At 39.6% G+C, this 13,117-nt stretch overlaps 1 protein-coding gene across 5 annotated transcripts in view; it reads right to left on the reverse strand.

Annotated features, from left to right (window-relative positions):
- Positions 1–4,488: 4,488 nt before the first annotated feature.
- The window catches only part of LOC129187506 (poly(rC)-binding protein 3), a 60,134-nt gene continuing 51,505 nt past the window's right edge, over positions 4,489–13,117 (reverse strand). For 2 of the 5 annotated variants that reach the window (XM_054786930.1, XM_054786929.1), the window contains exons 12-14: positions 12,629–12,681; positions 11,360–11,529; positions 4,489–7,335 (exon numbers count right to left, since the gene is read on the reverse strand). In XM_054786930.1, coding sequence (XP_054642905.1) covers positions 7,299–7,335; positions 11,360–11,529; positions 12,629–12,681 — 260 coding nt within the window. In that variant the 3' untranslated portion in view covers positions 4,489–7,298. The other 3 variants (XM_054786928.1, XM_054786927.1, XM_054786931.1) reach the window with 2 other exon arrangements.

The raw sequence follows: 13,117 nt of genomic DNA on the forward strand, positions 1-13,117 counted from the left end.
AGTTACCTATCTAGAGTTATCTGCCTATCTTCTGGTCTTCAGACTCCAAATGTGACTTTTTATCACAAGTGTATGTCACGTTCATGGGGTGCGTTCTAACTTTTTCAATTGTCACTGAACAACTTTACTATCTTGTTGTCATTATACTAATTGCTGCATGTCTTGTCCTCAAAACACTAATTGTGTGTGGTTGTTGAATAAATATAAACACTTAGTTTGTCTTAGTTTGCCAATTTGCTCATATTTTGAGATAGATTTTTTTCCTTATAGTAAGTAATAAAAATAACATTTTTGACTGTCATACAAGAGTTGATAAATTTACTTAAAATCTACTCTTAATGGTAAATGGTATGAATATTGTAGCATAGTGAGTTGCTGTATATAGACCTCATGCATCTCATGTAAACACGATGAATGGTCAGATGGTGCAACATTGCACAGGCGTTTACCCTATAGCAATGGTTGTCAATTATTTTCTGTCATGCCTCCCAGGTGTTTGAATTTTTTCCACACCCCACCGACTTGAAATACTATAGACAACCTAGAATATGTATTATTTATCTGTACAAACCACTATAGAAGTTGTTCACAACAGCATCTTTCATGCATGAATAAAGACACTAACATACCTGCCAAACGTGGACATTTTTTGGGTATTGTTCCCCTCCTGCTTCTCTCAAACCTGAAGGACCACAAGACACATCTATACGTGCAAATAACCTAGCCTTAAACTGGAATTTATTGTGAAAGGAAACGTGTGTTCCACTTTACAGCCTATGATTTGCTTGCACAAATTAGCACTGCTCTTGTCATCATTCACTATGCCACTGGGAAAGAAGGTGTGATACTTCACAGATAACCTTGAACTGTAAACAATGTCAGTTATTAATCTCTGTAATGAGACAAGGTAGTAGAACGGCACAGCCTTAATAATTTCGGATAACAACGGAACCAAAGTCCTTACCTCCCTCCTCCATCGAGATGTCAGAGGAACTCTAGAAGATTAGCTGTCTGAGCATGCTTATTCAGCATTATTCAATACACAGAGTCTTAGGTTACTGCTGTAATTGACTCAGCGAAGACACCACCTCTTCGATCCTAGACAGGGTTTATGATAACACTGTTAATGACGACTAGGTTGAAAAAGATTGAGAACTATGGTTCTAAATTAATACACCTGTACCCATTTATGCAAATTATTCTCTTGACTGTGTAACAGTATTTGTTTCCTATCTAATTTAAATATGGCTTGAACAGCAAAATGATACTTAACTCAGGGGTGCAGTACTGTCTGCGTGCCCATCACTCCTCTTGGCGGCGTGTTGTCTGGTTTTTGTGAGAGAAACATCGTCTCTACATTACTTGGAGGGATTAAATCAGTATAACATAAGTATATATGAATTACTTCAGGCTGGCACTTTACACAAACCGGAAAGAATATGAATATGAATATGAATGGAATGCGTAGAAACAAGTAATAATACAAGTTGTTATTTGATTAACGTGATCATCGTGGGGGTCATTAAGATCCAGGTGTCGTGTGTGGGTACTCAATAGATGTGCGAGTATTGAAGGAGGCGTTCAAAACTCACTCGTTTTTAACTGATTCAAGACTCACTGGTGTTAGTCTGTGTAAACTCGTTCATTGACTCACCCCTGCTACTGCTAGCTAAACTGGCGATCTGGCCCAGATGGAACTTGTTACGCATGCAGTCTGTGATGTGTCACCTCAAGTGACCCAATTACTCAATTCAAGCAAGTTTCGGCGGATGCGTTTTTCCGAAAGCTGATTCGAATGAATCGAGAACTCACTTCACTTGAGTGAGTGACTATTACGAACTCGAGTCAGTTAAAGGAATGAGTTTCCCACCACTCGTCCTCAAACCAGACGGTCGAAGCAGCAACATACTGTACCTCTTGTCTAGCCACATGTCATGTCCTGTGTCTGTCGCTCTGCTGCCGCCAGTCTGCTGCTTGTTTCAGTGCATGCTTCTCCACTGATTGAGCTGATTTCACGCACCTGTGGCCAATTACCGGGACCCTTTATCAGCTGCCGCTAGACAGCAGACCAGCGCCAGTTATTCCTTCACCTTCACCTGTGTACCTACTGCCATTCACGCGCCTCCGGTGCCTCATAACTGGTCTAATCCTTGTCTTGTTTCCTGCGCGCTTATCCCGCAGCTATTGTTGCTACCGCTAAGGTTAGCTCTGCGTCATTTTTGTATTACAGCTCCCTGGTTTTTCTACGCGTGTTTTTTTTCCCCCTGTGTTTTTCTTTCATGTATGTACCATATGCCCTGAGTCTGTTTGTTACCCTTCTTGTATTTTTGTGTTCGTTTTTGTTTTATTGCCTCTTTTTGGTAATAATTCTTTTTATACCATACGCTGTGTGTTCACTCTGCATCTTGGAATCCAGAACTCGGCCTGGCCGCCTCGTGACATCACACAGCAAAAACCATGCACACTTTCTGTTCCCAGCAAAGCAAGCTTCAAAATAAGAGCTTGGCTGTATTAACCTGAGCCCGTAGTCACAAAGCATCCTAAGGCCAAAAGTCGCTCTTAGTGACGTCTCTCTTCAAAAAATCGTAGAATTCCTCAGATTCTAAGATTTTTTTCAAAGATAAAAGTTATTCCTAAAGCGCCTTAAGCCTTAAAAGTGCTCCTAAGGCTACAAAATATGGTGAAGAGGATTTTTAAGAAGCCCAAGAGTGAGCAATCAGAGGAATGTCTGACCGCTGAGTCTGCGTCCACTATTAATATCAAACGCATTAAGTCGTGAGATTACCAGCATGGACAGTAAAAATAACAACAAGCATATCAATATAATGGGCATGTGAATGAGGTACGTTCAAACATTTTGCAGCTGAGTCATAATTTAATTTGAGTTTCATCATCATGATATAAAATAAATGTCACGATCATACATTTCTTAATCCTGTCCGAGTTATAAGCAATCGGTTGATTTTACTGTCCATTCATTTTGAGGAGCGCAGAGCGCTTTCTTGCTTTTTGTAAAAAACAATCACAGCTCTTAGAAGACTGTGTCATACCTAGCCACGGCGTCAACCACACCTCCTCACTTATATAAAAATTTCTGTCCCCTCCTTGCTCAGAGTTGCCCTCAGGAACTTCCGTAACCACTCTTAAGCTAAGATTCATTGCTAGGAATTTTTAGGCTACGTCAGGAGCTTTCTGGGAAGCTTTGTGAATATGGGCCCTGCATGTCATTGCTTCTCTGTTTAGCAAAGGTAAATCTCCTCAAGTTGGCAGACTGTTTTTTGTTGGACGACAAGGACTTCATTGCATGGCATTTCTCACATATCAAATTTGTAAGTTCATGTCAATAAATATTAATGTAATGTTTACCGATACATTTCTGTTTAATCTGGAAAGAAAATATATGGTAGTCGTTAATGTGATAACTCATTTGTTATTTTTTAAACGAGAATAACATATCCTGAAGACTTAAAAGAAGAAAGGTAGGGAGTGTTCCAGAGCAGGCAGGGAAAGAAAAGGGCGAGCCTGATATCAAGTCCCGATTAATGCTTTTACAGTTTTAATTAATGAAGCTGATGTTGGGTCCATGAAAAATTACCACGTGCCCTTTCCTCGACACATCCTCATGGCTCAGGTGGTAGGGTGGTCGTCTCCGTCCTCCTGTGACCATGTTGAAGTATTCTTGGGCAAGATGCTGAACCCCCTAATGCATTTGATGCTGCGCCATCAGTAGGTACATGTGGTAAGTGTCTTTGAGTACCTTGAAAGTAGAAACACGCTATACGAGCAAAAGACGTTGGATTCAATATATATAAATAGAACATTTTCATGATTAGAGCATAGAAAACCTGTGTATGACTTTCTAAATACAATCTTTACCATTATTAGAGTCCTGTAGACATGAAATAACACCCTTGTAGTCACCTTTACACTCCTATTCTTCTTTGTTTACACCGCATTGCTCAACTGTAATGCACAGGCTACGGGATGACTGCAAGGACCCAAGCGACGACCATGGCTTTAAGCATTGGCAAGCTAGCGAGCTAACTAGTTAGTCTAGTTAGTTAGTTTATTTGCTGTATTCTAAACTTAAGAAAGGGTTTAAAATTGAGCGGGGAAGAAGGACAAAGAAGCCATAAACTTACCATTTCCACACAGAATGGGAGGGGAACTTCTTTTCACTCTATTATGCTGGACATGCCATGGCTGACTACATCCAGTGTGACGGTAATCTAATGTTATGTCTCAATAATAGAACAGTACAGACGCCTAGTGGCCAGAATACTACATACCTTTGTATTTCAATATTTTTTTTACTAATAATACGACATAGTCTACCACAAAACGGAGATCACTTATTCATGAATACATTTTGGAAAAATCACGATATCGCGAGGGACGACTGTACAGTAAACGATAAGAAACCAACCTTTAATGATTTTGTATAGTCAAAACTTGCAAGAAGATAATAAAAGACGACAAATGCGTGAGTCAAGCGAAAAAAAACATTTATTTTCTGTTTAGAAAAAAATTCAATATCAACCTCAACAAAATAGACCTTCACAAAAGGGAAAAAAAACAGGATCATATCACACATTTTGTCAAACAATGTTTCCTTAGTGCCAGAGTTTATTGAAATGTTGCTCCAGTACAATAGCATATCATGTACGTGATAAATGTGTCAGTAATGTGACATAAGCAGCGCACCATAATGTGTTGGACATAATTCATAAGCGAATAATATGACAGTCAAAAAGGCAACTGAGAGCTTTGCAAATTGATCAAGTATCAAGACGACTTGCATGTATTTTACAGGTTCACTTGAACATTGTAAATATGGCAGTTTGGGGATGGGGATGGCCATGAATGATGCTATCATAGCTCCTTCTGCAGTTGTCTACCTGCCTCCCGAGCACTAATAATAAACACCAATTGATCTGTCAATCAAAGATATTTTTCACTCACACTCCTCCTTTTTGAGAGACATTTATCACTTCATTAAACTGACATTTAACCACGCGTGTAACATTCCCGGTCATTTAATCTGTGATGGTAGCTTAAACCGACTGGTGATTGGAGGGTTGCATTTTTTTCGCATATGAAGAACAGCTGAATGGAACATACAGTGGAACCTCAGGTCCGTCTAAAACGGAAAAGTACGAAAACCGAAGCACTGAACACTTTTAATATAGAACAATTATAGTCATACATGCAGAAAACCATTTCAAGGTGGGTTTTCTTTGTTGGGACATGGAATGATACGGCGGAAAACTAGTAGTACGTTTTTGGAACATTCTCATTTGCGTTTGCCGAATACTGTAACTGAACCAGTGTACGATAACCAAGGTCAAATTATGGCAAAACCTTTTGCCGGAAACTGAAACATATGAAAACTGCAGCGTTTGGAAATTGAGGCTCCACTGTATTTAGAAAAGAAGGAATTAGCAATTTGCAATAGATGTTTCTTAAAACATGCTGCTGCTATAGCTTAACCTACAAATTACCTGAGCCAAAGCCGCAGTGGAGAAACTAGGCTCCTTCTTTTCTCTTCTAATCATGTTTTTAATATAATTTAGTAATGAAGAATTGATTATTTTCTGAGGAGCAATGATCAAATAAAAGTATGCGCTACACTCTTAAGGCAGTGTTTGTTACTTTCATATAGTTTGTATTTTTCACCAACTCACTAAAGTACAGATAGACAGTACTCCCTTTGTGGTCGTCCCTTCAGTTTTCCTTTAAATGTTCATTTATCCCTTTTAATCGTCATTTATTTTTATGCATGTACAACAAAAAAAACGTGTTTTGTGTTAACATTTTTGAGAGTCAACCATTGATGACATCACAGATGGGCGACGTAGCTGACTTCCTGGTTGCCGTTTTGTTCACAAGATAAGTATGCTAACAAGGACGCAATACAACAAGACGCGTGCCATATTGTACGCTTACCAGAACGTTTTGGCATAAATATTCAACGATAACTGAAAAACACGCTAACTGGGTCGTACGCTAATCAAGGTTCCATGGTACTGTATATACTGGTTGACCCTTTCATTTCTTAGAGATTGTAGCAGTAGTAACATGATTCAATGTTTGTGTTGTTAGGTGGACAAAATGAGTTGGGATGCGTTGACATGTCTGTCTATACTGCATATACAGTATACTGCTGATCAAAATTTTAATCTCGGTGTAAAATTACAAGTATTTGCATTTTGCGCTTGTGCATTATGCAGTTTTTAATCAATTGCCAACTGCCCATTTCTTTGTCTCATGCTCCTGTTTCAATTTTGATGCTCTGCTTATAAAACAGGTGACAATAAGACAATAAGATATTACTTAGAACCTCCTAATTGGATTTTATGAAGTTAAGCCAAACTTTTTAGCCACTTCTTCTTCATTGGTGCTTTCCGGCTACTTCTTCGTTGGGGTTGGAGACTGTTTCTTCCCGTCAGCGAAGTGGGTATCGAAATTAAGAATCGGAATAAAAACATTTGAATGATGCGAGAAAACGCAAAATGCCCAGCCCTTGTCACAAAGCAACAGCAGCAGCGCCTCCTTCTATGATGTCACAGCTCTACATCGAGTTGATGAAAAACCCCAACTCTGAAATTAAATGGCTCAAGTTCCCCGCGGCGTACAACATTTTCAAACCTTTTCACATACATGGGGGGAGGTTCTCTATATGTCCCCAGGATGTGTTTAAAAAATCATCCTTTTTGGGATGACCTTTAAGACCCAACAGTGCAAAATGTAAATTGTTGCAACTTTTCAATTGGTCTTAAAATTCTGATCAGGAGTGATATTTGTGCATTTGAGTGGATGCGGATACCATGTTCTGTTGAGGTCATTTCACAACTGGTGTTTGATATCCTGGCTACAAATACAGTGTTCACAGATTGTGTCGATGCATTGCACCATAATGCAGTAGGTTGCATGCGGGTAATTCAGTGGAATACGTGGGCAAACAGTAAAACTTGACTAAATTGCAAATTCAGTATGGAAAATTCTGAATAAAACATAATGTTGTTATAATTATCCAGTGACGCAAAAGACAAATACAACAATGGATGGAAACTTGAGGTGAAATAAGGTTGTGCAGCATGAAAGGTACTCGAGTCACAGAAATAAAGTAAAATTCAAGACAAACAAAATGATTTCGGACAGGTGTGAATAATCTCTAATCTACAGCAAAAGTTGGCATCACTTAAATATGACGTGTCCAGTATGGAGTAATAAACAAACATGGTGCAATGGCATTTGCTCAAGGGGCATGTGATGCAGAGAGGGAAGATGGGTAGAAATTAGAGTGTGGCCATTCCAGTGACTTCGGATGTAAGCCTAGAACGGTACAAGGAGATTGGGGAGGAGCAGGGGAGGGCAGGAAGAGATAAACAACACAACGCAACTGTGAAAGAAGAACTTGAACACAGGAAGAGAAAGTTACACTGTAGTAGCTGCTTTTGTGCTTGAATTTTTTATTTATTTTTCTAACTCCTTTTTTTTTTAACACAGCGACACTCACAATGTACCCAATTTTTTCATAGTTAGAGCATAAAAAACCTGTTTTTAACAATATTAGAGCCCTCTAGACATGAAATAACACTCCTATAATCACCTTTACACTCGTATTACTCAATATAGTAGACATGTTTCGCTGTTTTTAAGTGCAATTTTGTATATTTTTTTTAACAGCGCCTTGTGTTCGGCGTCCTTGTGGTGTATTAGAGCGATTTATAGTTGCTCTTTTGTATGTTTCTGTTATTGTATTTACTACTGCTACCAGTAGAGGGTGTTGCATCCCCGTGTTGAAGACGTGTACAGCTCCACTTGTCTCAGTATGTGTTTATGTGCCTGGATGAGCATATTATGAACCCACAGTAGACAACGGCCGGCTAAATATAGAGCCACAACAGTCCTTATTGGCTAAGGGAGAACCCGCCCATTGTGTTCCACGTTTTGATTGGCTGTAGACCACTGTCAATCAATCTCCTTTGTGCCGTTTCTTGTTGTGGTCAATAGTCGCTAGCAAACTAGCTGCTGTAACTGTGTGAGCTGCTTGCTAACCGCCAATAAACAATAGAAGAAGAAGAAGCTAACTGGCTAAATGAATCTAGGTTGAAGGAGTAGGACAAGAAAGAGCATGATGGCTGGAGCAATATGTTTTGAAAAGGATGCAAAAACGTTACAGCCAAACGGCGCCAGGATGAGGCACGATCAGTGGACTGAATACATGTCACTTAATAATTTCTTGTGTCCAACCTGGTCATTTGATTGATCATTAAAATTCAAATGAAATTTGAACTTTGAGAGTGTTTAAAATGTGAGAAAATGTTAATGCCTGCCTGAGAAAAGTATATAAAGTGTATTGTGAGGGGTTTTACAGCCTTAAAACATGTATAATAATTGTAAACAAATACAGTTGGCTACTTCGCGGATTTCACTTTTTGCGGGCTATTTTGGGAACCTATCCCCCGCGTTAAACAAGTGAACACTTTACTACATAGCATCACAATATCTTTGAATGCGTCTTCAGAACGCCTTAATTTAGTTGAGTTAGCCATTTTTATTCTTGAAAATGCATAATTAAAATTTGGAAAAAATAATGATAAATTTGCTTCTTTCAATGTATATTTTTTGACTAATAAGAGGTCGTATTCAACTACAAATCAGCAATGGTTGACTTGAAAAACTGTGATAGAGTGAAGCCCCAAAATTCAAATTGCGAAGTGCGAGGGATTACTGTATTACATATTCATACTTACGTATTCATCTGTATATATATATATATACTGCTCAAAAAAAATTGAGGAAAACTGTGCTTGTACGCATGCCTGACAACGTCGGGGCATGCTCCTAATGAGACTACGGATGGTGTCCTGGGGGATCTCCTCCCAGATCTGGACCAGGGCATCAATGAGCTCCTGGACAGTCTGAGGAGCAACCTGGCGGCGCCGGATGGACCTAAACATAATGTCCCAGAGGTGTTCTATTGGGTTTAGGTCAGGTGAACGTGGGGGCCAGTCAATGGTATCAATTCCTTCATCCTCCAGGAACTACCTGCATACACTAGCCACATGAGGTCGGGCATTGTCGTGGACCAGGAGGAACCCAGGTCCCACTGCACCAGCGTAGGTTCTGACAATGGGTCCAAGGATTTCATCCCGATACCTAATAGCAGTCAGGGTACCATTATCTAACCTGTAGAGGTCTGTACTCCTTCCAGGGATATGCCTCCCCAGACCATCACTGACCCACCACCAAACCGGTCATGCTGAATGATGTTGCAGGCAGCATAACGTTCTCCACGGCATCTCCAGACCCTTTCACGTCTGTCACATGTGCTCAGGTTGAACTTGTTCTCATCAGTGAAGAGCACAGGGCACCAGTGGTGCAGTTGCCAATTCTGGTGGTCTATGGCAAATGCCAATCGAGCTCTACGGTGCTGGGCAGTGAGCACAGGGCCCACTACAGGACGTCGGGCCCTCAGGCCACCCTCATGGAGCCTGTTTCTGATTGTTTGGTCAGAAACATTCACACCAGTGGCCTGCTGGAGGTCATTTTGTAGGGCTCTGGCAGTGCTCATCCTGTTCCTCCTTGCACAAAGGAGCAGATACCGATCCTGCTGAGGATTGAAGGGCCTTCTACGGCCCTGTCCAGCTCTCCTGGAGTAACTACCTGTCTCCTGGAATCTCCTTCATGCGTCCAGGTACCGCAGTGATGCCCTTGTCCAGATCTGGGAGGAGATCCCCCAGGACACCATCCGTAGTCTCATTAGGAGCATGCCCCGACGTTGTCAGGCATGCGTACAAGCACGTGGGGGCCACACAAACTACTGAGAATCATTTTGAGTTGCTACAATGACATTTTAGCAAAATGGACCAGTGTGCTGCATCATTTTTTCACTTTCATTTTTGGGGTGTCTTTGATTTTCCCCCCCTATAGGGTGATCATTTTCATTTCTATCAAATTATGTGGCATCATTTTGTTACTAATACATCACCCACGTATTATCAGGAAAGATATTCAAGATCATTTTTCCCCCAGTTTAGATCTGATGTGTTTTCAAAGGAAAATGTATTGGTATTGGTGATACTGGCCATACTGGATTTAGTTAGTATCGGCTAGATAGTAGAATTTGTTGTATCGCCCAACTGTGGTTTGACTGAAAAAAAATGAATTAACTTTTAACTTCAACAACCAAGATTAATTTCATTTAGTTTATCAATCGAGGATGTCTGGAGGGACTGCAACCACTTTTTTTTTTGTAGTTTTTGAGATCCAAAATCAGCAGGGTCAACATTTTACACAATGATGAATCAGTCCCTTTCTTGCTTGATTTTTAATTTTTTTTTAATTATCTTTTGTTATCTTGCTCAATCCTGCCATGTTATATCTTTATACCGATAACATAAAACAAGATCACATATTTTCTTAATATGTCAAACTTGCAGATTGTTAATACAACTCTTTCACAAGTTTAAATGCAAACGTAAGTAAGTCTAATTCCATGTGATAATACACCGATGTTTGTTGATGCTTGTGTCTAAAAACAAAGCCAGTTTTGAAGGGGACTTCAGGATGTTGTCATTGCTGAAGGGTCATTCCACATGACAGCCACGTCCCTGAACCTGCCATTGGAGTCACGGGAAAGCAATAGCCATTAGTTTCTGAGGGCGTGTTCTCTGAACTCGCCCTCAGAAGTCACATAAACACATAAAGTCCGTTTTTTATTATTATGCATTATGTCTTTTTTTTTTTTTTTTTTACTGTGATAACGTTTTACTTTGAGGTGCAGATAGCCTCTGGTGGAATTTAGTGTGTTTCAGTATTTGTTTGTTTTTCATTCCATTGCATACATTTGGTTTATTTTCACAAGGATGAATGATGGTAAATAAAAAATAAATACCAAATAAAGCTTTTCATGGAGCTCTATTTAAAATGCTTATATCCAGCCATTCGTGTTGTTATTATTGATCACTGTGATATATCACAGATTCTTCCAACATTGTGTCCGCAGACTTTGTAAGGAGGTATTGATTAGTTGGTGATTCCTGTATTCACCGTCCACGTTTCCAAACACTCCAGACAATTTTCTGTACTTTACTGCAGTTGGCACCACTCCTATGGGCCACTTTAATAGAAAGGAAGCGCTTGTTAAAACATAATGCATTTTAACATCTATACACAGGAGGAAAGAGGAAAAGGGGATACTCCAAGAGCAGAACAGGTGATTAGCCAACTAAAATTTGCAGTACTCGTAAATTTTTATCATGAGTATGTGTTAAGGTTAATTACCTCTTAAATTACCAGAGCTAAACTAAAAGCATAGTGTTGTTGTACACTCAGGACTCAGTGATGTTACCTGGCATTGATGAGATATTGGGCCAGACTGATGTTAGCAGGCGTCCCTGTGATGGTGATCTGACGCTCAGACGAGCCTTCCATGGCGTTTGCGATTTTGATCTGCGCACCAGACATCTGTCGGATCTCATTGATCTTGGTTCCTTGACGTCCAATGATGCAGCCTATTAGCTGGAAAATATGCAAACAAGACACTGTCAATGAAATTCCTTTGAAATGTGGTACATTTGATAATGAATACAGGCTATATGGATTTTTTTTAAACGATATTTTTCAAGAGGATACACTGACATGCAAATAGGTACAGTTAGGTCCCGAAAAATTTGGACAATGACAGATTTTTATCATTTTTGCCTTTGTACAGCCTCACAAAAGATTTGAAGTAAATCAATTGCAAAATGATTGAAGTGTCAGGTCGTTGACACAATTGTAACTGTTTGTAATTCTCAGCACACTTTTCAGTGTTTGGATGGAAATCTGTAATCTGGGCCCTTGGACATCATCAATTTCCAATTCCCCCTAAAAATGTTTTGTCTCGTCTGCACTGCAGTTGCTGCTTAATGGGGTATCAAATGTAAAAATTTAGTTCCACTTTCTTTAGCTGATGTATTCTGAATAGTTAGCACTTTTATCACATTTACGATAGAAATTAAATGGTAAATCTAAATCTACATCTAAATCTAAATTGTCCATAGGTATGAATGTGAGTGTGAATGGTTGTTTGTCTATATGTGCCCTGCGATTGGCTGGCGACCAGTCCAGGGTGTACCCCGCCTGTCGCCCAAAGTCAGCTGGGATAGGCTCCAGCATGACCCCCCCCAATAAGGAGAAGCGGTAAAATGTAAAATATTACATATAAATGTACATGTTACATATAAATTCTAAATTAGTTGTTACACTAAATGTTAAATCTTAAAATAAATGTTTTGAAAATATGTAAATACCCAATGCCTCTCAGCACGCACAGACCCGCCCGCACCTTCAGTGCTGTGAATGCGGACGTGAAGTAAGCGGGAAGGACTGAAACATACGGCACCCCATAACTGCTTGCAAAATATTTCCATTCACATTCAACAAATGGTTATGGTTTTATTGGACCTTGGTTATGGCTGTAATTCTTAATTCTTACAAAGTAAATGCCAAATTCTTAAAACAGGAAGTTTACACTTCAATCCCATATTGACCTTTTAATCCAAACTGGCTGCGGTGGTATATACTGTAAAGGTACCATGATAAAAACATCAGCAGAGATTACATAAACCTTTCTCACATCATTAGGAATGGTGAGCTCATGAGTGCTGGCTGGTGGACTGGCATCCAAACCTGAATTGGTCAAAAAAAGAATGAAAAACACAGCTGAAAACGTCAGCTTCCTGTTCAGATTTTGAACAATAATTTCACAGCTGTAGGAGAATAATAAGTATCCTGAAGAATGAGGGAGGTCACACGGTCTTCTTCTGTTTGCACATGGACTGTAGATACAATGGCGAGGCATGCCAACGGTTTCCAGCTGTATGATGTAGGTTATCGTGTCAACTTTCATCACTGTGCTTCTGTTTCCTAAAAGTCTGAATGAAGTGAAATAAGTTTGTGTGAAACAATCTTAACACTTCAAACAATGTTGGAAAATAAAAATTGCCGCTAATGAACATGTTGCTTTGTGTGTTTATACTTGTGCAAAACTGTTAGGTTGCAACGCTAGCAGACCTCCAAATTATTTCATCGCTGATAATTGCAAGAAGAGAGAAAATTGCTTGCA

Source organism: Dunckerocampus dactyliophorus, chromosome 9 (assembly GCF_027744805.1).
Source record: "Dunckerocampus dactyliophorus isolate RoL2022-P2 chromosome 9, RoL_Ddac_1.1, whole genome shotgun sequence".
In the NCBI taxonomy this organism is placed as follows: domain Eukaryota; kingdom Metazoa; phylum Chordata; class Actinopteri; order Syngnathiformes; family Syngnathidae; genus Dunckerocampus; species Dunckerocampus dactyliophorus.